This window comes from Protopterus annectens, chromosome 3.part1, assembly GCF_019279795.1.
Source record: "Protopterus annectens isolate FY-2018-M chromosome 3.part1, PAN1.0, whole genome shotgun sequence".
Taxonomy (NCBI): domain Eukaryota; kingdom Metazoa; phylum Chordata; order Ceratodontiformes; family Protopteridae; genus Protopterus; species Protopterus annectens.
Genome location: NC_056732.1, coordinates 1,509,635,214 through 1,509,659,411, shown reverse-complemented (window position 1 = coordinate 1,509,659,411; position 24,198 = coordinate 1,509,635,214). Strand labels below are relative to the sequence as shown.

At 39.4% G+C, this 24,198-nt stretch overlaps 1 protein-coding gene across 4 annotated transcripts in view; it reads right to left on the bottom strand.

The window, feature by feature from the left end:
• SLC4A2 (solute carrier family 4 member 2) overlaps positions 1-24,198 on the bottom strand; it is a 2,370,566-nt gene that overhangs the window by 262,813 nt on the left and 2,083,555 nt on the right. For all 4 annotated transcript variants that reach the window (XM_044067584.1, XM_044067586.1, XM_044067587.1 and 1 more), the window contains one exon: positions 24,086-24,175. In XM_044067584.1, the coding sequence (XP_043923519.1) occupies positions 24,086-24,175 (90 nt within the window). The remainder of the gene's footprint in view (positions 1-24,085; positions 24,176-24,198) is intronic.

Sequence of the window (24,198 nt, the reverse complement as noted above, 5' to 3'; positions counted from 1 at the left end):
ATTATGCATCATCATGAGTAAAATACAGTTTACAGCAGACATAAGGCAATTTTCTTACAGAAGTCATTAATACTGACTGTGAGATGTCTTACTACTTTATTTTAAAGGGAACTTGTTGGCAAGGAAACTAAGGGAAGTCTATCCTGGCGAGTTGCAGGAACATAGCCAGGTGTCAGTTAAGTGCGACTTAAGGAGCTTTTTAAATTGTACACAAGAGCTGTTAGATGTTATTTGGGTTGGTAGCTTATTCCATATTTTAGGAATGTAGTTAGAAAAGACAGAATTCAAAGCAGAGTTGTTGGCCTTGGTGTCTAGAAGGTGCAGGTTACTGGAGTGAAGACATTGAGTAGTAGTATACGGGTGTATAGTATTTTGGAGAGCAGGGATTTTATCAGCTTGGTGGAGAATTTGTATGTCAAAATTAGTTGGTTAAAGTGTAGAAGCTGAGGGAGTTTGAGCCAGTTTAGTTGTTTAAGAGAAGTACAGTGATGTGACCTGAAGGAGGCACCAGTAGCAAACTTTGCTACCTTATTACAGCAGGATTCTAGTTTAAGTTGGTTTTGCGGAGGTTGTATTTCTTGTAAGAAAATTGTTTCTTTCTATACAGGAGATTGTGGACCTTCTTGATGGTTTGGGCTATATGAATGCCAAATTTCAAGTTACTGCCTATTTCTACTCCAAGCAGTTTAGTATGGATTATATGGGTAATCACAGTTTGATTTTTGGACATGATAAAAGATTGGGAAGATAACGGGGATCTAGTTGGGCTAAAAAGAAGGAGCTTAGTTTTGTAGGGGATTCAGAATGAGTTGGGAGTTAGTAAGCCACGTTTCTACAGATGGAAAGGAATCTTGGGTTATGGTATGGAGGTCTTGTCTTGTGGGGGCTGCACATATTAGGATGTAATCATCTACGTATTATATTACAGAAGCATGGGGTGTGGAGGTGCTGAGCCGATTGATGAACAGAGAGAATAGTAGCGGTCCAAGGATGGAGCCTTATGAAACCCCTAAGGCAACTGGGAGCAGTGGAGAAAGGTGCTGCTGCCTTTGAATGGCTTGCAGTCCAGCAAGGTGGCTTTGGAACCATGTGATAGAGGAGTTGCTGAGGTTTAGGGTAGAGAGAATGTTGAGGAGTTTATTGTGATTTTCCATTTTAAAGGCTTTGGACAGGTGCAAAATATGGTAGATACATATTGTCCATTGTTTCTATGGTGGTTCACTGTATTAGTAAAGGACTTTAGTGCAGAGGTGGTGCTGTGGAATGGACAAAAACTGTGCTGGGTGTGTGAGAAGGTATTCCATTAGTTGGGTGTGCACTACTCTTTCTAGTATTTTGGATAAGAGGGACAGGATGGCAACTGGGTGATAATTTGTAAATTCAGTGGAATTACCTCCCTTGTAGTGGTAAAATATGGTAGTTTTTCCAAATGACAGGTACCTAGCCCTCAGATATTGGCCGGCTGATGAGCATAGCTACTGGATAGGCTACTGCTTTGGTTGAAATTTGTAGAAAGTCAGCTGGGACGTTATCTGCAGCTATGGTGGATTGATTTCAGTTTTTGAAGTATTTTTTTTTATTTATTTAAGACACTTGGGTCTAAGTTAAAGTGGGAGGTGTCATTTTGGAAGTTGGCGCTGTGCTGGGTGCAAGAAGGGTAGAGTTGCTGTTGACACCTTGAGAGTTTGCTAGCGCTTGAATAGTTTCTGTGAAGTATTTGTTGAATTGGGTTGCTGTACCGTCAGAATTGTTATTTAATGTTGGATTGGGGATTGCTGATTTACCTGGATAAAGTATGTTATTAATTCCGACCCAGAATGTTTGAGGATGCTTTGCATGTTTATTCTGGATATTGTGATAGTAAATGATTTTGTCTAATCTAACTAGTTTTTTTTGCTTTGTTTTGCAGTTCCAGATAGGTTTGCTGGATTTTGTTTTTGTGAAATTGCTCCCAAGCCTTTTCTCTGGTCTTGATTAAGGCTCTACATTCTTTAGTTAGCCAGGGTGCATAATTAGTTTTAATTCTAATAGTTCTAGGGGGTGCTTGGTAGTTTAGTATGCCTAGGAAGGTGGTGTTGAAGAGGTTTACTGGATCTTCTAGAGGTAGCTGTTTGAGAGTTTCCCATTTGCAACTATTTAGAGAGGAGATGAAACTGTTTGTGATGGAAGTTTTTTTTTGCTTCTGATTAACTGGAAGGTGGTCTGAAGAAAGGCTGGCTGATGGTCACTTAAGGCTGTCAGGGAGGCAGCCTAATTGAGATGCTAGGGAAGGGTTACTAATCACAATACAGTCGGGATTGACTGACATTTGGAAGATTTGTCAGTCTTTGTAGGGGATTTGATGAGTAAACCTATGGAGGTTAATATGGGATGACAGATTATGTAAGGAACAGTTAAGCCAGTCAATACTGAAGTTACCCATCAGGATGGTTTCTTGTGGGAGGGACATGGAGATCCAGTGAAGTAAACTTTCCAAAGTGGGAATATTGTTTCCAGGTAGCATGTGATGTTAATGTGCTTTTTATAGTTAATTTTTAATTTGGCTAATATAAGTTCGGCATTATCAAAGTCAGGAATGGATAGGTCTAAGAGGTCTAGTATTAGGTGTTTTTTAAAAAGCATTGCTACTCCCCTGCCCTTGCTTATTCTGTCTTTGCGTAGATTATATCCAGGAGCATACCTCTCAACCTCTCCGAGCAAAAAGTCTGGACAGAGCCTAACAAAATGGTGGGACAAAGGCCCAAAAATAGAAACAGAATTTAAATATTGCTCTTATAAACATAGATGGTTGTTAGAATAACAGGATTTGTTTTAGTATGCATTTTTTCTGAAGGATATGAAGTCTGAAACTCAAATATATATCATTAATTAGTGACTTCAGTGTTCAGATCATCCCAGTCATTTGCCAGAAAATCACAGATTTTATGAGGTACAGGTCAAAAATATGAGGTGAAAATCTGTACAGTTGAGAGCTATGTCCAGTAGGTGTTATTTCATCATTTGTAATCTCAGGTTTTAGCCATGTTTCGGTTAATATTACTATATCTGGTGAGTATAGGGAGAAGTAGGGCATACAGGTCACGAACCTTGTTTGCAATGCCCCTTACATTTATGTTAAGGAGGAATAGGGAAGACTTGTTGAATTCCCTCCATTGTGTAGAGGAATAATGTGTGATTTTTTAGAGAGAGGTAATGTGCGATTCCTGTAGTGACCTATTTATAAGCAGTAGGACAGGACAGGCAATGTTACTGGCTGCCATCTTAAGGTACTTGCTTGGAGTATCATCAGCTGAAGTAGAGCATGGTTTGAGTTTAACACTAGTTTTATACAGATGTGGGCACAGGTTTGAAGGTAAAAGCGGATGTGATGATATATAGCTGTTGGGCAGAGCTGGGATTAGACGCTGGCGAATCTTTGATTAGGGATGCTGCACTGTCTATGAAATAAGAGTGGAATTCGACTGCAGTTTTGAGTAGTGAGCAACTGGGAGAGGGGTTAGGGTTGAGTTTTGGCCAGGATGTCAAGTTTTCTTTAAAGCTGACAAGATTTTTTAGGATTAAATTTTCTATTGTTTTGAATGTTGTTATAGTAACTTTTTGGCTTCATTTCTTTGCTTTTTAGTACACCTACAGAGCAGTCTGAAGTTTGAGATACTGTGGTATTTTATATTTTTGCCATTATTTCCATGATTTTCCTCTATCCTGCATTAGCCATCTATTTTTTGGGATAGCCAAATTGCATTATTTGTTTTTAGTCTCTTCCTTCTAGGAGGTGCAATTTAGAATACTTACAGAAGTTGTAGTACATTAATTTACAGCATCATCTAAGGAGAGAATGTTTCGGATGTTACAGTTAATAGATGACAGGGCAGTAATGAATGGTTAAACTTGGACAGGTTGCATGTTGTTTTATAAACATGCTGTTTAAGTGGATGTGTGAGATGTCTGGTTGTATAGATTGGGAGATAGTCACAGTCTGACATTGTGCCTGTGGTGGTGAATTTACTAGGGTTTACTGGGATCTGATACTAGAATTCAGTCTATTAAGGAGCTTGATGTCTTGTTATAATGAGTACAAACGATTACACTAAGGTTACAGTAAGAAAGACAAGTTCAAGTCAAACATTACAAATATCAATTAATAGCTAGAAGAAAAAAGTGCACATCACAGCAATGAGTAGGCAGTCTTAACTATTAAACCAAGAGAGAAAATAAAATATATTTTTCTTTTTTAAAACACGTTTATTGAATTATCACTTGTGACATAGGCAAATTTACACTTGTATAAAAGTAATCAAACTGTATTAACAAGTTCACCTTTACAAATATTATACTTCACACATACTGCTGTGTATCACATAACCAAAGCAACATTACATAAACTATTAAATTCTTGCCCCTTTCTGTAAACAAGAAACATCTTTATTAAACCATCACTTACAACACATGCAATCATATATTTATTTGAATAAAAACAAACCACACCAACACAATCCTAGTTGCAAGCATTTTACATCACAAACCACACTCCCAGATGCCAACATTACACATCACTTATGATCTACCCAATTGTTTTCAAACATTACACAGCTCATAAGTCCTGCCTTCTTTTAAACCTCATTCCCCCCTGTACGTATTTGTTCCCATAATTCCCATTTTTTTCTTTGTAGTTTGCTCCTAACCTTTTCTAAAGGTTTTAATTCCATTTGTTTTCTCTCTCTTACTATATTCACTAGTTCTAGTACAAATGGTTTAGATTATGATTTCTATTTTCTAGTAGTTGCTTTTTTGGCAGCCACCACAATTATACGCAGCAAGGTCTTACTATCTCTAGGCAATTCCAATTCTGTATCATAGTTCAGAAAAATCATCTCCCTCGTTACAGTAATTTGCCCACCTACCATGTCTGACAGTACATCCTGCAGGGAATCAGTCCAACTCACCACACTCCCAGAAAACATGTTCTCAATTACCTCTTTCTTCCACATCACACCTCCAATATTTGCTGTCTACCTGAGGAAGAATTTTCTAGTGTATGTGGGGTATAAAAATGTGTATGTAAACATTTCCAAGCAAAAATCCTAAATCTTTTACATTTTGTTGCATATTTGGCAGGTGTACTTATATCCTGCCATTGTTTCTTTGTGAACTGCTTATCCAATCTCTCTTTCCAATCCTTTCTATCCTCCTCTGATAGATTCCTATAGTTATCATGCAATATTTTGTATACTCTACTTATTACTCCTTTTTTAATTGCAGCTTCTGTTCTAGATTCTACTAATAACTCTACCAGTGCTGGTCTTTCATTTGGACCCCCTATTTCTTTCTTCTTGCCTATACTCCGATATCAATCCTTGATAGGGAAGGCGATCTATAACAGGCAGTCCAAATAAATTATTGGCATCTTCCCATTCTATCATCTTTCCCTCTCTAGTTATTTGCTCCCAATAGCTTGGTTCCTTTGCCAGTTTTCTCCAATAAATTCCAGCCCCCTTTTGCCTACTGTCTATATCTCTAATTGCACTCATCCCTAGCGGCAGAATTTCCTTTCTCTATTCCCATGTTAGCTTAGTTCTTAGAATATTCTGTATGATTATTGTTATTCTCCTTAAAGGCCTGCATCCAAAGTCCTACCCTCTCCTTGTTTCCTGAGTTTCCCCCGTTTCATCATCATCCCTTTCCACTCTGAATTACAGTTTTCTGCTTGTGTTATGTATAAGGAGCCTCAACTATAACACTGAAATACCCTTCAAATGGGTAATCCCAATCTGCTCTGTTCTACTAGAAGAATCAGCTTATCTCATTCGACTCTAGCTGTCTTTCCCTCCCAGATAAAGTCCTTTAGCTCATTACTAATTGCTATCCACTTCTCCTCTCTTTGATAAAAATATGCCTGACCTGTGTATAAGACTAATGGGACTTCAAATATTTTAACTGCTTGTATCTTGTGATCCATGTCCATATAACAAAGCTTCCATTTTTTTCAGATTTTGTATCATCTTTTGTTTAGTCTCTTCCTACATATCTTTAGCTGCCACACCAGAATAATTTTTAATCCATACTCCTAAATATGTCATTTTATCATGCCCCCATAAATATTGATATTGCTAAACCAATTTGTGTGTCGGTACATAATTTACTGCTATTGCCTTTGCTTCATTAATTTTGTATCCCGAAAAGATTTGAAACTGTCTCAAAATGTTCTACAACACTTAACTTCTCTTTCTGGTTTTGTCAGGTATAAAATTATATCACCTGCAAATAGAGCCAGATTTTCTCGACTAGATACCAATTACATCCTTGAATTTCTGAGTCCCTTATTTTCTTTGCCAATGGTTTTAAATATGACCCCACCCACTTTAATTTTCATCAGTGATTCATCATATATCCTTCTGATCAACCTTATAATTTTTTCAGGAAACAAATGCTTCCACTGCCTTGCTCATAAAGTCCCATCTTACTCTAAAAAATGCTTTTCTGCATCAAGGCTCACCAATAACAATGGCATTTTCTTACATTCTGCTACCCTCTGGATCATCAGTATTCTGTTAATGTAGTCTAATGTTTTGCCTCCCCTCCACAAAACCACGCTGACCATTATCTATCAATGTTGGCGTTACCTTTTCCATTCTTTTAGCATTATAGACATGAACACTTTATATATAATAAAGACTTAGTATTGAAAAGGTTCTGTATGGAGCTGGATCTTTAGGTATTACAGCTACCACTGCTTTCTTCTAGGATGCTGGTACGTCTCCTCCTCTTATAATTTTGTTAAACAAAACCTTCCAGATCTTTATCAGTTTTTTCCCTCCTAACTTCCATACTTCCACAGGAATACCATCTATTCCTGGGGACTTTTCCTGTAGATTGGTTACACATCAGAATTTTTATCTCATCTCCTCCTATCCTAACAGTTAGTAAATGAGCCTCATCTACCTCTAACCTTGGCATATTTAATTCTTCCATAAACATTTCCATTTGTATCTTTTCTCGATGTCCACATTCCTCTGCTTTATACAGACTTTCATAGCATTTCCAAAATATTTCTAATACCTCTACAGCATCTGCCTTACCTTCCTTGTTACAAGCTCCCTAAGCTTGGCAACAGCCCTTTCTACTTTCTGTTGCTTGAATTGCTGTGCTCTAGTGTTATTATCAAAAAACAGTTGCTTAACAGCAGTCTTTCTAAACTTGTGTATATTAATGAGATAATCCGTTATTTTCTGCTTAGCATTCTGCAGTTTGATCCTCCTCTTGTTCCGTAAGACCCCCACCCCATTCTGCAATACTTTAATATTTGTCAGTCCCCTCTAAATAATTCTTGTTACTTAACCATAGCTCCCTTTCTTTTATCTCTACCCTATTTTTAAACTCCAACTTAATTTTATCTCACTCCCTACCTATTTGTTTGTATACCGGGAAGGTCTGACTGGGCACAAGTCCTTTTTCAGCGGAGGCCCAGGGAGGAAAGCTCCAGAAATAAGACAAAAAGTTTACAAATGCAACCATTATAAAGTACTTAAAGATTATACATCATCAATTATACAGAATGAGAAAAAAGTAAAAAAGTAAAAATTAAAAAAAGTATACAGTAGAAAACATTTCCTAGGCAGCGAGCTCAAGGAACATTAGGAATATAACAATCAATAATATACAGTGAGAATATAAAACTTACTACATTATATCTCCATGGTGAAAGAAATAATATGGGAGGGTATTTGCAGCAGTAGTTAGCGGAGGAAAAAGCTCTCCCAGTAGCAGTAGGAATGAAGTGAGAAAGGTGAGTAAGTGAAATGCTAAAGTGATGTTTAATGGGTTGGGAGGGTGGCTTAATGGCTAAGGTGTTTGCCTTACAAACACAAGTTGCAGGGTTTGAGTCTCACAAGGGATAATTGGCTAGGCTTAAAATGGCTCGCAAGGGCAGTTAGCTTAGTGCTAAACTATGAACCTATAAATAGTAACTGATCATAAGTAAGGGGGTAAGGAGTTCCAAAGATTAGCTGTACTTGAATAGAGTGACTGGCTAGCTGTGTTGTTTACTTTGTTATTGTTAACAGAGCCTTATTACTTCAGCCAAGAGTCTGCGTGGTACTACATGGTTATACTAGATTCTGAAGAGCGGGGATTTTTTAAGGTTGGTGAAAAAGTGTGTGAAGAGTGATAAGCTGGTTATAGGCAAGTACGTTTGGTAGTTGGAGCGCTAAGCAATGGTGTTCTCTATAGTTGAGGTCTGTAGCAAATTTGGCTATTTTATTGCAGCAGCTTTCTAATTTTGTGAGATCACCCGATCATTAGCAGACCGGAGTTCTGCTGTGGCGACCCCTAACCGGGAAAAAGCCGAAAGACACAACAACCCTATTAGTAAAAATAGGTTAGGCATACAGAAGAGTGGGGTAAGATGAGTAGTTGCGATGGTAGCTTTAGCACATTTTTTAGGAACTGTGTTGATAGTTTTTTTTTTAATCAACTTTTTTGATGGTGTGGGTTATACGAAGGTCAAATCTGAGTGAGCATCCAATAGTGACACCTAAGAGTTTAGTATGAGGTACTGGAGAGATAATGGTGAGGTTAGCAGATGTTAGAGAAAGGAAATGGGGGTGCTGGTTGTTTATCCTTGAAAAAAAAACAAAAACATAAGTTTTGTTTGGGTTTAGAATGAGTTGTGAATCAGATAACCATTTTTCCACTTCTGAGCATGCTTCTTGGGTTATTAACTGTAACTGTTGAAGAGAGGATGCAGCACAAAGGTGGAGTCCTCTGCATATTGGACAAGGGGAGCTAGACTGGTGGCCGTAACGTGTTTGTTGGTGAAGAGGGTAAACAGATGTGGGCCAAGGATGGATCCTTGTGGGACACCCAAATTCATGCGAAGTACAGGAGATGTATTGTTTTGCCATAGTACCGCTTGTTTCCGTCCTGTAACATATGCTTTGAACCAGCTGACAGTGGAGCAGGCAAGGTTAAACTCTTGAGTATTTAGAAGTTTGAAGTGAGAAACCATGTCAAATGCCTTTGAGAGGTCAAAAAAATAGAGGAGACCAAGACCACTAGGGCGTTAAAGGTGCTGTGGTAGGGGTGAAAGCCATGCTGTGACTTGGAAAGTTGGTTGTTATTGATAAGATGAGACAATCGACTTGGAAAGTACGTTGTTATTGATAAGATGAGACAATCTCAGCATGGCTGCATCTTTTGAGGATTTTAGAGACAGGGGAAAGGATGACAATGAGTCTAAAATTGGAATGATGTGGGACATCTTCCAGATGGCAGGGATTTGTTGTTCAGTTATACAGCTATTTATTAGAATGCAGACAGGGTATGCAATAGCTTCTGCATTTATTTTTAGGAATTCAGTGGGAAGTTTATCAATTGCAAGAGTGGTGGGTTTAAGTTTTAATAGGTTATAACATTAACTGGAACTGGGTGAAAGGAGAAGGTGTTATTGCTAGAGGGTTTAAGAGTTTCTAGGGGAATGGTGGTAAAATCATTTGTAAGAGCTAACATTGATTCTGTAAAATATTTGTTCAACAGGGATCGATGAAGCATATGTTGTCAGGAGTTGTAGGGGTTGGGGTGCTGACAGTGCCAGGGTGGAGGATTTTCTTGACAGTGGCCCATAACTTTTTGGGGTTGTTCTGATGCTGAATTTGTGTGTTATGGTAGAAGTTTATTTTATCAAGTTTATTTTTTTTCTTGGCTAAATTTCTATGTTGTTGGTAGACTTGTTTTGTTTTCTGGGATTTATCTTTTTGCCAAGTGCACCAAGCTTTATCCTGCTGTTTTAGAAGAGATTTAGTACTTGTGGATAGTCACGTGGCATAGTTTGATTTAGCCCTAATGGTCATAGTTGGTGCTAGTTCATCTAGGATGTTTAAAAAAATGGAGTTGAAATAAAGGATGTTGAAATAATCTGTGGCTTTGAGTGAAAATGTTTTTAGTGGTTGCCAGTCACAGGAGTTTAGTGCAGTTATGAACATTTGGGGGCAGAAATTCCTTTTACATCTAATAGTGATGTATCTAGCATGCTTCTCTTGATGAGTCTTTCTTTTAAGGAGAAAAGTAATGGAGTGGTCACTTAGACTGTCTGGTAGACAGCCTACCAGTAGTGAGGGATTGGGCCTACTGGTAAGTATCCAGTTGAAAATGGATTCTCTTTTTATATACTTATCTATCCTTGTGGTGAATGGATAATTTGAGTGAATTCATGAAGGCTGATATGTATAGTTGGGAATCTATATTTTCAAAAGTAACTTCTATCCTCTCAAATAGCTCCTGAATAATCTCTACTACCCATTCCTTAAATTCCTCTCTTTTCAACAGATAGGAGGGAAACTCCAGTGTATCATTTTTATTTAATTACCCTGGGCATTTATTTTAGTTATTATTGGCGCATGATCTGAAATAGTTATTGAGTGCATATCAACACTTTCAATTAAAATGCACACGTTCCTGTGAAATGTAAATTCTGTCTAGCCTAGCCCAGTTTTTATATCTTGGGAAATAATATGCAAATGCATTCTGAACTCCTATTACTGAATTCACATTTTCCATCATGCCAAACATTTTCATAAATTTCTTCAAAAATCTACCCTCCTTTGTTATACTTTTCCTTCTGGATCCCAGAAAATAAAATATGTTGTACATTATGGATATAGACTGGTTATCATAGCTACTGCACTACAGAATTACCTTATTTGTATTGTATTCTTCACCCACAAATCTTTGCTTTCAAATAAGGGGTCAAAAATAGACAAGATTTTAATCACACAACAGCATCTGCATATGTTGAAGGTTTTTTTTTTTACCCACCTTGCAGTAATCTCTGGACATACCCCTGCTGTAGTTAGCACGGTGCTTCTGAACTGCTACTATCAGGTGGAAAGAGCACTGGAGGTTTCTGGTTTATTATTTGAAAAATATGGATTTTATGCAAAGATGCAGGTTAGGGTGCTGGATTCTAGCCTAGAAACTCCTACGGACAAACTTACTGACGGATGGGGTCGATTTATGTGGAGTGTAATAACTAGGGATGAGGAGGCATTTAAAAGTTTCTTGGTTAAAAGCAAAAGACAGATGGCTAATGCTGAATGTAAGTTACAGGAGATGAGGAACAAGTCAAGGCCAATGTCAGTGGTCTCTGGCTGACTAAATTTGCAGATGAATGCAAATTAGGAGCAGTCATTGAATCCCACACCAACACAAATGTTTTCCAGGAAGGGCTGACACGAATAAGCAACTGGTGTCGGAGCCGTGGACTAAAACTAAATGGCAAGAAATACAGAATAGTATCCTTCAGGAAATCATGCACCCATGGTAACTATCATATTGACAACACACCCGTTAGAGTCGACTCAGTAGTCAGGGACTTAGGGACACAGATGGACAGTAATCTAGCCTTTGACCATCATGTGTCTACACTAATGAGGAAATCGTTCTATAGTGCACAATTTATAAACAAGGATATAGCATCTAGGTCCAAGGAAGTCATTGTTCCAGTGTATTCAGCATTCATCAGACCTATCATGGAGTACAAGGCCCCCTTTGCATGTACCTAACCATGCATATACAACAATTTAAACATCCACAGATGTTCCTCACTAAATGAATACAGGGCACAAGCAAAATGTCCTATGCAGACTGCCTCAAGGTCCTATCCCTGTGTTCCATCTCCTACAGGTTCTCGAGTTAAGATCTATGCCTGGCATACAGAGCATTGTCAGACCCCACCCTGATGGGCATCCTGCATATCCACAAAGCAAACAGTACCACAATTACCTGTTTTAAAGACTTAAACCTTGCCTGTGATATAAACAGGACCTGCTGGAGAGACAGGTATGTATCCCAGAGACCACCCGTCTCTGAAACAGGCTCCCCCCATCCATGTGAAGCAGAGTTCCTCCCTAACTCAATTCAAGTGCAACTTTGACAACTGGACGGGAAATGGGACATTCATCCCTGGCTTGGCACCTATGTCTCTAATGGACACAGGCAACCTGTAAATGCTTCATCACACAACCCTATGCTTGTAAATGTTTCATCTCCTAAGATCCTGCTTACACTTATCAGGGGTAGCAGAACTTGTCCGAGATTTGGGAAGCATGGCTAGGCTTAAAAAGGCCCTTGTGGCCATTAGCCTAGTAAACACCTATGAACAATTCTGCAATTGAGGAAATGGCTGGCTAGACAGCTGAAATGAACAAGCACTGGGAAAGACAATTTGAGCTGATGAAAGACAGTCAGCCAGCCTTACTTCATAATGAATTTCCTAGATACTAGAAACCTTTGGCAGTTAGGCTGAGGCAGCTGGCTGCTAACAGATGGATTTGTAGCTTGGGTGCTAGCAGATGTATGTCTAACACTCCATCTGATATGCTATAATTATTAATGGAACGTCTATGATGCTGGACCGTGGTGAGATGAACAGTGATAAAGCACTGTCGTCTTTCAAAACTGTTAGATTGTCATCTTTGCATGAGGACAAGGCCTCTAAGTTGTTTATGCCAGTGACAGTGGAGGAGCTGACACAAGTCTATGGTAGATACCTGAAAGGTAAATCTCCAGGTATAGACATGATTCTGTGCTGAAGACTGCTTGCTGGGTTGGTGAATGGATCCTTCAAAAATTGGCCACATTATTTATTGCTATTTTGGATGGGAGTTCCCTCCTTCCCTCATGGAAGAAAGCAATAACTGTTGTGATCCCATAAAGTGGTGAGGACCTACAGCTGCCATCCTCCAACAAGTCTATTCTGTACTAAATCACAGCTATAAGGTATTTACAGATTCATAGGTGAGTACTAGGCTAGTTGCCCTTGCGGGCCATTTTAAGCCGAGACAGTTTCCTTTTTTGTGTTCGAAATAACCTATCCCATTTTTTAAAGACTGTCCGTACCCTTCTCATGGTTGATTATATATTACCCCTAATAAGAATAATTGGGATCATACCATAGATAATTTGAGGGACCCATGCATGTGGTAAAGCATTTAGGAGCTGCCTCTGTCTATTAGTAGTGCAGTTGGCAGCCCTGGTGTAAAATTGTCCGTTTCCCATCCATAGCTCTAACATGTGTTTGAATACAGACAGGGATCAACTTTGTTTATGTGGATGCGCAGTCTGTTCCACAGCAGCGCTATAATCTGCAAGATATACCTGTCTTTCCAAACCATTCTGTTGATGTTGCCAAAGAGGTTTAAATCCCTAGATCAAGTATTTCTGATGCCATTTGACTTGCTGATGTGCAGTAATGCCAACATTAATGGGTTAGAGGATGCCTTATATGCCAGACACAGGTCACCTCTTAATAGTCTGTAAGATACAGAGTATAGTGGCAGGGCTTTTAGCCGGTCCATGTAGGACACGTTTAGGCCTTGTATCTCTAAGCACTACATATAGTGCATGTGTCTGGACAAATACATGGCAAAGGGAGAATTATATTAATTGAATGGCATAACAAGGCTGAGTAAAGGGGGACAATGACATCCCTAAATGTAGTGTTTATGTCCCCTTTATACAGATGGCAGTATTGTGTATTTTGCTGATCCAGAGAAAGATCCCCATTTTGTTTCAGGGCCTGCAAATTTTTATTTCTTTCCCCCATCAGGTTACAAGATAAATGTTGACAAATCATAGGCAATTATTCTGGTTATACTCCATCAGATACAATAAAGACAAACTGTATTTACTTATCTATTGAAAGCATAATTTTTAAAATGCCAGGGAGTGTACCTGGGGTTGTTGGTAAGGCAACCACTTGAAAAGTCATGCATCAGTAATCCAAGTATGGTCAGGGGGGAATTTCAACAATTGGAAAAATATTCTCTTAGGCTTAGATCAGATAGCACAAGACACCATCATTACGTGTCTTTATCTTGTCCTTGATTTTATATTTTTCAGGAATTCACTTACTTCTGCGCCATGCAGTGTACGTAGTTGACCATGAATCCGATGTCAGATTTCTTATGGGAAGTGAAAAGGCCAATGGTAGCACATGATAAGCCTACACTACACAGTGTGTGTTGTGTGTGTTATTATTATTATTGTGTGGGGGGGCTGTGGTTCTGCCAAAACCACTAAGCATACTACCTAGCAACCCAACTGATGTATGTATATATATATATATATATATATATATATATATATATATATATATATATATGAGACTAAGGCTTTGGCAGTATTATCTATGTGAAAAATTACTCTAAACACTCAAGCACTGGAAAAAGTCTGTAGGATCAGTGCTTGGATAGTTAGATTAATAAGGAGCAGGTGTGCTTCTCATTACAGTTGATCAGCATATTCAATAAACACAATAAATAGTCCAACCAGTAAACAAATACGTCCAGGGAAAGCAAAATAAGATATAGCAAAAACAAAGCCACTGAAGGAAAATGATGTCCGCAAACAAGAAAAGGGGCCAGCAGTGTTATTTTTATCTACTAATTCCGTAGAGACCAACTGTGGAAAATTCTCTTCATTAACCAAAATATTCAGTTCACCCTGCCCTTTGTCCGGACCAGTGTTATTACTAAAATCTGTCCTAGTTACAACACGGTCGTTCATAGTAGTTTTAAAACGACCGTTTGATTCAAACCTTTTTGGAACGTTGTTGCCAAACCCACGGTCAGCACCTACTTGGTTCACACTATTGAAATGATAATTGTTGTCAATTATGTCCTGTCTTTGTCCTTTGCTGTTAGCCAATCTATTAGGCTTGTTAGGGATGCCAAAGTTGGTGTAAGCAGAATTACTGTTGTATGCTTCAACATCCCGTAACAGCTTAAGGTGCTTTCTATTCGTATTGTCTAATGAGAACTGTTCCGTTTCCTTTGAAACGGTTTCAAAAAATTCACCAAACTTAACAGTCCCTAGGGACTGTTTAAAAAAGGACTCTAGCTCCACAATTTCTTTTCTTAACATATCCTTTTTCTTCAAATTGTTGTCATAAAGCAACTTCAAAAATTGAAGTCCCGCTTCATTAAAAAAGCACACTAACTCATCAAAAAATGCGTCGCTAGAATGAACCCCATTGGGGCACTTAAAAAATCTCAAGCCCTTAGGGACAATTTGCAGCTCCAAACAACGGGAAAAATAACAATTCTCAATATGAATAGCATCGTACCTCTTTAAAAGTTTGGTTAACTGTTCACGTTTGGTACTGAAGTCCTTATTGAAAACCATGTTCGGCACCTTCTCAGCTGTTCCCAACTCTTTAAAAGGGTTGTCGGCACGGTCGATCAGCTTCTGAAAACTTGCTTGACCAATAATGCGTTGACAAACTGGAACTGCTGGATTATGCTCACATAATACTCGGTCCGTATGAACTGCTGCCTCTGGTTCAAAATGGAGTCCCACCGGACTAGAAGCCCTAATAGTGGTTTCCGGATCCTGATTACGCAGAGATAAGACCTTTAAAGAGTTTTTTATCTCTATAAGGGTCGCATACAAAAGCATGTTAAAATTATTGGCTTCCATTGACGGTGTTGCATGAATGCTTACGTTAAGCAAAGGATCCTCTATAGCCTCCGCCATGAACAAAACACATCCAATAAACACAATAAATAGTCCAATTTCCTATTCAAATTACTAGATTTGAAGAATTTAGAATTATTCAAGGGAGCCACTGAGGAAAATGACCGAAATATAAAGGTGATTGCTAACACCAACCTCTCATTACAGATTTATTTAACGTGGAATTATTTAGATGACTTTTTACTACTTCAGAGATTGTGCATATTTACTGATAATGGTGGACTGTAGAATTGTGCATATTTACTGATAATGGTGGACTGTAGAAGCTTGAGTAGACTTTTATGATGGAAATGTTCTGAATTGGACAGTTTTGTTTCATTGTTTACTGGAAAAATGTTCAAAGCAATAGGAAGGTGTATCAAAGAGCACATGTATGTTTCATATGCAAGGGGCCTATGATTTGAAAACAGCCCAGAATTAATTTTTATCTGCCACAGGTAAAATGTATTTTCTTTGAATGTGGGTTTTAATGTTTCAATGAATGTGAGTTTCAAGGGCAGAGAAGGTTTAATGCCAAGTTTGTTTAGCAGATGTCTTAGTGTTTGTGCTGTAAAATGCAAAATAAAACTTTCAAATGAAGTTCAAATCATCATAGAAGTAAATCAGTATGCACATTAGTGTTGATGGTAAATGAAGTGAAATAGCAAAGTAATGGATCATTGGAATGGCTGCAGGGAGTTCGACCATGGTTTTGTGAGGGGGAAGGGCGGCAAACTTAGACAGCCCTAGCTGAACTATACCTCCCAACTGTCCAGATTTTCAAAGAATTAATAGATTTTTTGCTTCTTATTTTTGGTTTGTTCCTCGTTAAATTTGTGGTTTTCTGGCAAATCATTTAGGAATTAAGTCACTAAATAATGACACACTAGTTTCAGACTTCATAACCTTCAGAAAAATGCATGCTAAAGTAAGACCTGTTCTATCAACTGTCCCAGTTTATAGAAGAGCAATTTTTAGTACTGTTTATATGTTCCCCCAATATATTTGGCCTTGTCAAGATTTATTGCATTAACAGGTTGAGAGGTACATGCAAATAAATTGCTTTATAGAATTAGGCATAGCCAAACCTCTGAACTGTCCCTGATTTTGACTCAAAATGTTGCTCTTCCCCTAATGATCCCTCCGTAAAATAGCAATTTTGGAAGAAAACATGGAGGGTTTATAATTAAGAAATGACTGTAATAATCAGATTACTTTTATTTCAGAAATGCATGTAGATTATTTTATTTTGTCAGCTGCTCAAGTTAGCAGCACTAATATTAAAGTGTCCCTTCTTTGACAGGTTCCCAGCTGTATTGTGTTGCTATTTTATATTTTTACATCACATTTTTGGTCCATTTTTCATAAAATTGTGTTTTTGGCAAATTAGTGACAAATAATTAAAGACTGAAGTTAGAAAACAATGACAGACATTTGAGTTTCAGATTTCATACCATTCAGAAAATGCATACTAATGCAAGACCTCTATTAGCTTTCTAAGTTTATAAGAGCAATATTTTAAAAATTGTCCTTATTTTTGGGCCTTTGTCCCATTTCTTTGTATGGCTTTGTCCAGATTTCTTGCTCTGAGGTTGAGAGGTATGACAAATGTGTCAGGGCCATCACAAGTCAGCCAGAGACATTTCAAACTGTGACATACTTGTTGCACCCCACTCCCCCATGTAGTGACTCTGGATGTGTCGAAGCAAGGCAAGAAGTAGTTATGCAGTGTAAATGTGCAGAGAATCCCACCCATCCAAGGTAGACACAAGTACTAGAGTGGCTTTTCATCTGTCCTTGATTTTTACAGAATGGTCTGGTTTCTGTCATATTTTTTGTACTGTTGATTTATGCTTATTACTCAAAGTGCCTATTGCTCTGTGTTTAAGTAGCAATACTTTAATGACCATCAGGTAAGCTTGGCTGAGACTGCAAGATGCAAGTAAGCTTTAATAAGCATACTGTTAAAGAATTGCCAACATTGAAAGCCTTTCTGTTGCCATGCAGAGAATACTTGACTAGATAATGTATAAGCCTTGGGTATTAAAGGACAGGATTCCATTATTTTAAAAAGCTCATTACACTTGTTGGGGACTTCCAGTCATCTCTACAGACTTTACCCGTAAACTAAACAGAATGCCAATGATCATGTGTGGTCCATAACCTGTACAGTAATCCTTTAAGCAATGTATCTTGAGCTTGTTTCTTGTTTGCTTTTCATTTTTTACTTGCATGTTTTCCCCATGAAACAAGTAGATAGTTGTCAGGCAGCAGACCTTTTTTGGATAAGAAACATTTTTACAAGTGGGGGCATCACAGAGATTTCTACTTACAGCATGTTACTTGGTACTTTATAGGTTCATAGGTTCATACTAGGCTATCTGCCCAAGGGCATTTATAAGCCTAGCCCATAGTTTTGTGGCTTACGCCACCCCTTTAGTTTGGAGAAACTATGCCCATTATTTTGCTGTGCCTCTGTCGAGCAGTGACACTGAGGTAACCCCTGGGGTGTATCTGCGATCTCCCATCCATTGGTCAAGATTCCTCTTGAACAAGGCCAGCGAGGTGCTCTGCCTCACATAAACCGGGATTTTGTTCCACAGCATAGGGAGTCTTTGGGTGATGAATCTATCCCTCCAGCACGTCCTATTAATAACAGTGTCGAGGTTTAAGTCTCCCGCCCTTGTGGCTCTGAGGGATCTAGATATTTTGAGATGAAGCATGTTCATCAAATCTGGGTTTGACATGGCCTTGTATGTCAGGCATAGGTCACCTCTGAGCAAGCGGTAAGCAACTGAATATAACTGGAGTTCTTTCAGTCGGGCAGCATAAGACAGATTTTTGAGACCCTTTATCCTTTTGGTGAGGAACTTTGTGGCCTCTCCAGCTGCTGCAAGTGTCGGGTCAGATACATTCGAATGGGGCATTGTACTCGATCATTGGTCTGATGAGTGATGAGTATAGGAGACTATGACTTCCCTTGATCTAGATGTGAACCCCTTCATGATAAGGTGGGCAATGTAGAAGGTCTTCCTAACTACTTTAGCAATATGAGTGTCGAATGAAAGGCTACTGTCAACCTGGGTTCCCAGGTCCCTAATAACTTCTTCTGTGTTCAGGGGATTGCCACCTATATGGTAGCTAGGGGTAACCTTATTTTTCCTGAAGGGTATGACTATGCATTTCTTGGCATTTAACTTTAGGCCATGGCTCTGGCACCAGTTATCCGTTTCTGTGAGACCCTTCTGAAGGATATCTGTGTCGGATGTGTTTTCAACTACGGCGCCCAGTTTGCAGTCATCTGCAAACGTCAGCCATAACCCTCCTGTGTTTGCTTGTACTTCGGAAAAGTAGATGCCAAACAAGAGTGGGCCCAGGACTGAGCCCTGTGGGACACCACTTGTGACAGGCTTTGAGTCTGACATGGCGCCAGCAACTCTGACCCTGTGGGTTCTGTCACTCAGCCAGTTTGCAACCCATCTTGTAATGTATGGGTTTACATTTAAGTTGATGAGTTTTTCAATGATACCCGAGTGAGGTATTGTATCAAAAGCCTTCGCCAGGTCTAGGTAGGCTGTATGGACTGCCTTTCCCTCGTCAATGGCCTTGGTGACTGTTTGAAAAAGTCAACCAAGTTTAAAGGCATGATCTGCCTTTGACAAAGCCAAACTGGGTTGGATCCAAAGTCTGCAAGTTCCCTATGTCTTTATTTATGAGATCCATTATGATCCTCTCCATGGCTTTGCAGATAGGCTTGTCAAGCTAATGGGATGGTAATTTCCAGGGTTGGTGGAGGCACCGCCTTTGTGGAGTGGGACCACAGTCGCTGTGCGCCACTCCCTGGGTACGTAGACGGAGGTGAGACTAAGATTAAACAGCTGTCCTAACTGTGGGTTTAATTCCTCATTGAGTTCATGGAGCACACAGCCGGGGACACCATCAGGTCCCATGGATGCTGTGTTCTTTGCCTTGGAGAGAGCAGTTCTCACCTGGGCGTTAGAGATGTTTGGGGGGCTACAATCATTTGGTATAGATATCTCTCCTTTAGGGGGGAGGGTGGGGGAGAAGTTTGCACTGAACCTGTCAGCCAGTATGCTGGCAATGTCTGTAGGATCAGTAATCTTCACATCATTTTGAACTAATTCTGAGCATATCTGGGAGTTTCCTCCTATGTTTCTGACATAGCTAAAGAATGCCTTATGGTTGTCTTTAGAGTCCTTAGCTATTTTTTTCTCAAAATTAGCTTTGGATGATTTTATGAGAGCTCTTAGCTTTTACTTATAGTGATCAGCGTGTCTTACCTTTTAAGGATTTTGCTCTATCTTGTAGTAGCTTTCTCCTTTTGTTGTAGAGTTTGTTTATGGCTGGGGTCCACCAGACTGGACGCTTGCCTTTGGTACAAAGAGTCTTTGTTTTGCTTGGGATTGCCTGATCCATGCAGCCCTGCAGGTGCTGGTAGAAGGCATTTGTAAGTGATTCAGCGGTTTGAGTAATGTTAACTGCCGGCTCAGGGGCCTTAAAGGAGACCACACTAGTCTTTAGAAGTGTGAAGTCGGCTTTCGAGAAGTTCTTTACTGTGGTCTTTTTCATTTGGGGGGGGGGGGGGATGAGGACCTCCAGCGAGATTAGTTTGTGATCAGATCTCACCAGTGAGGGGTATACTTCCGCATTGAACATTGTGCTCCCATGTTCGTGATGATGAGATCAAGTATGTTTTCTCCTCTTGTGGGGATGGTGACTAGTTGTTCCATGGCATTTGAGTTTATGAATTCCAGGAACTTTTGGGCTAGAGTGTTTGGGCTTGAGTAGTGTTCCCAGTCTATATTAGGGTAGTTGAAGTCACCTAGTATGATGGTGTTCGGAGATACATTTATCCCCTCCAGTGTTTTCAGGAAGGCCATATGAGGTTCCTGAGTAAAGCTGAATATAAATTATAATTAGAACTGCAGTGCAAGGAGAAGTAGTTTGAGTTGAGTGCTTCTGGTTTTTCTTGTACTTGATTTTGACTGGCATTCCAGTAATGTATTTAAAAAGTAATTTATTTTTTCATGCCTCACAACCTTTTGTTTCCATCTAGATATTAAGTAAGCTGTCATGCACTGAAATATTTTTATTCTTCTACACTTATATTTGTCTTGATTGGACTCTCATAATGATGGTTTGCCACCCAGGGCAGCGTATTTAATTAAAGTTAGTTTTTGTGGTTTTGAGCATAGCTCTTCCCCTTTCTAATTGGCCACACCCCTTCCCCATTGACCCCACCCATTCAGCTGTCTCCTGCAGCCCCCCTTTAATTTGAAGTCACCAGCTGCCACTGGATGGCAGTATTGTGTATTTTGCTGATCCAGAGAAAGATCCCCATTTTGTTTCAGGGCCTGTACATTTTTATTTCTTTCCCCCATCAGGTTACAAGATACATGTTGACAAATCATAGGCAATTATTCTGGTTATACTCCATCAGATACAATAAAGACAAACTGTATTTACTTATCTATTGAAAGCATAATTTTTAAAATGCCAGGGAGTGTACCTGGGGTTGTTGGTAAGGCAACCACTTGAAAAGTCATGCATCAGTAATCCAAGTATGATCAGGGGGGAATTTCAACAATTGGAAAAATATTCTCTTAGGCTTAGATCAGATAGCACAAGACACCATCATTACGTGTCTTTATCTTGTCCTTGATTTTATATTTTTCAGGAATTCACTTACTTCTGCGCCAAGCAGTGTACGTAGTTGACCATGAATCCGATGTTAGATTTCTTATGGGAGGTGAAAAGGCCAATGGTAGCACAGGATAAGCCTACACTACAAAGTGTGTGTTTTTTGTGTGTGTGTGTGTGGGGGGGGGGGGGGGCTGTGTCTGCCAAACCACTAAGCATACTACCTAGCAACCCAACTGACGTATGTATATATATGAGACTAAGGCTTTGGCAGTATTATCTATGTGAAAAATTACTCTAAACACTCAAGCACTGGAAAAAGTATGGAGGATCAGTGCTTGGATAGTCAGATTAATAAGGAGCAGGTGTGCTTCTCATTACAGTTGATCAGCATATTAGAAGCACTTTGTATGGGGGAGAGGATCTGCTCCTTTGGGAGACAGAAATACTCCCCATGTGTTACACTGGCTGTGAGGGAGAGGAGAGGTGCACTAAATGTAGGCCTCTTGGGCAAATCATTCTCTAGGGTTTTTTGTCTGATGGACCCCACAGAGAACTTTCCATTGTAAACATACTGCTTGCCTTCCAGGATCTGCTTTCCACAGGGAAAGTTACTGGGGCCTTTCTGTGGGGCAGACTAAGTGTTGAATGTAAACGGAGTCAATCATTTAGTAAATCTGACAGCAGGAAGGCCACCATTTGTAGAATTCAATCCTTTTGGTACAGAAAAGATCGGGAAACAAAATGGAGGGGGGTGTCTTTTTAGTGGCATGAAGGCATGGTTGGCACTTAGTGGGTAGTATTAGTGTGTGCAGGAACTATCCCTGTTTACTTTACATATTGCAAAAGCATCTTAACATAAGAATTGAAATATTTATATTTTATCCTGTTATTTCTGTAGCCAATTATTTTTATTTTGATATTCCCACCCCCTCCACTTTGCCACTGATCCTCAAGGACTTATCTGCAGTATCAAATGCTCCTTGGTTCCATTACTTCATCTAAGCAGCATGCCTTACTCTGTCACCAGATGAAGTCTCCCCTCTTAAAGGGAGAAAATCTGGTGGCCTGTTACAGGTTTCACTAGTACATTCAGATGAAGCCTTGTAACAAAACAACCATGTACGTTTATATGCTGCCCTTCTTCCTTGGATGTAAACTCTTGACATCTTCATTTTCTCCTGATCTCCCAAAGGGTGTTAAAAGCAGCAGTCCCTTCCCATTCTTTCTTACCCAAGGTAGGCATGTAGGTGTGCCTACCCCATCCACCTCAACATCTTAGCTCAAGACATCTGGACAAAGGCTAAAAATAATGGAGGGACAAAGGATGAAAAATAAAGATAGATTTTAAATATTGCTGTTATAAACTTTGAAAGCTGCTAGAAGGATATGAAATCTGAAAGATATATGTACGCCAGTATTTAGTGAATTCAATCCTCCAGGATTTGCCAGAAAACCACACATTTTATGAGGAACAGACTAAAAATATGAGGCAAAAACCTGGACAGTTGAGAGGCATAGTCTACCCACTCCCCAGGTTACTACTTGGTTATTAACAGATCTGCGGTTGCTGGTGATGCAGGCAGATACTTTGCATCTGTGACAACACGTTGTCCTAATGACCAGTCATTTTTCAAGGGGTCTGTCATTGCCAGACAAATGACCTTAGGTTCCAGTTTCCTGTCTCTTCACATGTTCTCTTTTCCTTGTTATTCCGGTTTACCATTTTTTTTTCTCTTTTTCAACCCTCAGCCTGTTTTTTTAGCCCTTCTCCATAGTTGTGTTTATACAGAACCTGACTATGTCCTAGATTCATCTCCAACAGGCCCACGCAGGTCTCCAAACTGTACATTAAATAAAAATATAAGTAAAACAAATAAAAAGTACTGTATTGTATTGTAGGTAGACAGACAGAATGGACCCAGTAGCCCCTTCTCAGATATGACCTTTCATAAACTATCAGAGAAAAAAGTAAAAAGAAACAGAGTATGCACAACAAAAATGGATCTTGTAATTCATAAAATAAATTTTCCTAACTCTGCAGACAATCACTATATCTACGATATGTTGCTGGAACCAACACCTGATCACACTGTATTTTTCTCACTGTGCTTCCAAGGAGAAGAAAAGAAAGCTTCCTCTAAGCCCTTTCCACTTATTCAGGATCACAAGTCATGCTGTAATGTAGTCTGTACTATTTATTTGTCCCAAACCTAAACTGTGCCATTTTCTCCTCAACTATGAGCACCAAAAACAAGGACACTACATTTTCTTTGTCAGGATCGTCACCTTTCATCACTCTCCCTCCAACTTGAAAACAAATCTCTCTACTCAGTTCTTCACTCTGTTCCATGACCTCCTCCTCCGTAAGCTTATCGATCTTTTGGACATATACAGCTACCCCTTCCCCATTCCACTTAATCTAACCCCATGAATCCAATTCATGCCATATCCTTTTTCCCACTTCCAGTAGCCCACCTTTCCATTATGGCTGAACTGTCAAGTACCTCCCATCCACAAACAGTAGTATGCAAGTTCTATTGTCTGACTGTCCTGACACTGTACTTTCCTTCTCTCCCTCGTTCCATAATGCATTCTTGAGGGGGGGGGGTGAAGATTCTTCTCCAACAGAACAAATACCTTGAGTAGCTGCACTCCACCCAGTAGTACACATCTTCCAAAATATTACGTAGAATAATGCAAGAATGCCCAAACACAGCATAGCTTACTTTAACAGCAAGTCACAATCCTTACAACCCAGCAAGTGCAGAATACTATTACAGCGATGATATAATGATGTAGACTTCCATAATCCTCACCACCTCCCAGACCATGCAGCAGAAATCTGTTTCTAAAGAATACTCTGGAATGTGTAGCAGGTGCAATGCGACTTCACTCTGCTTTCTTTGTTACTGACCTGTGTGTATGTGTAAGGGATACTATAGTCGACCAAAACCATGACCAGAATAGCAATCGGGACACCAAAATCCCCAATAAGTCGGCGAATCTGTAGGAATAATATAAAGACAC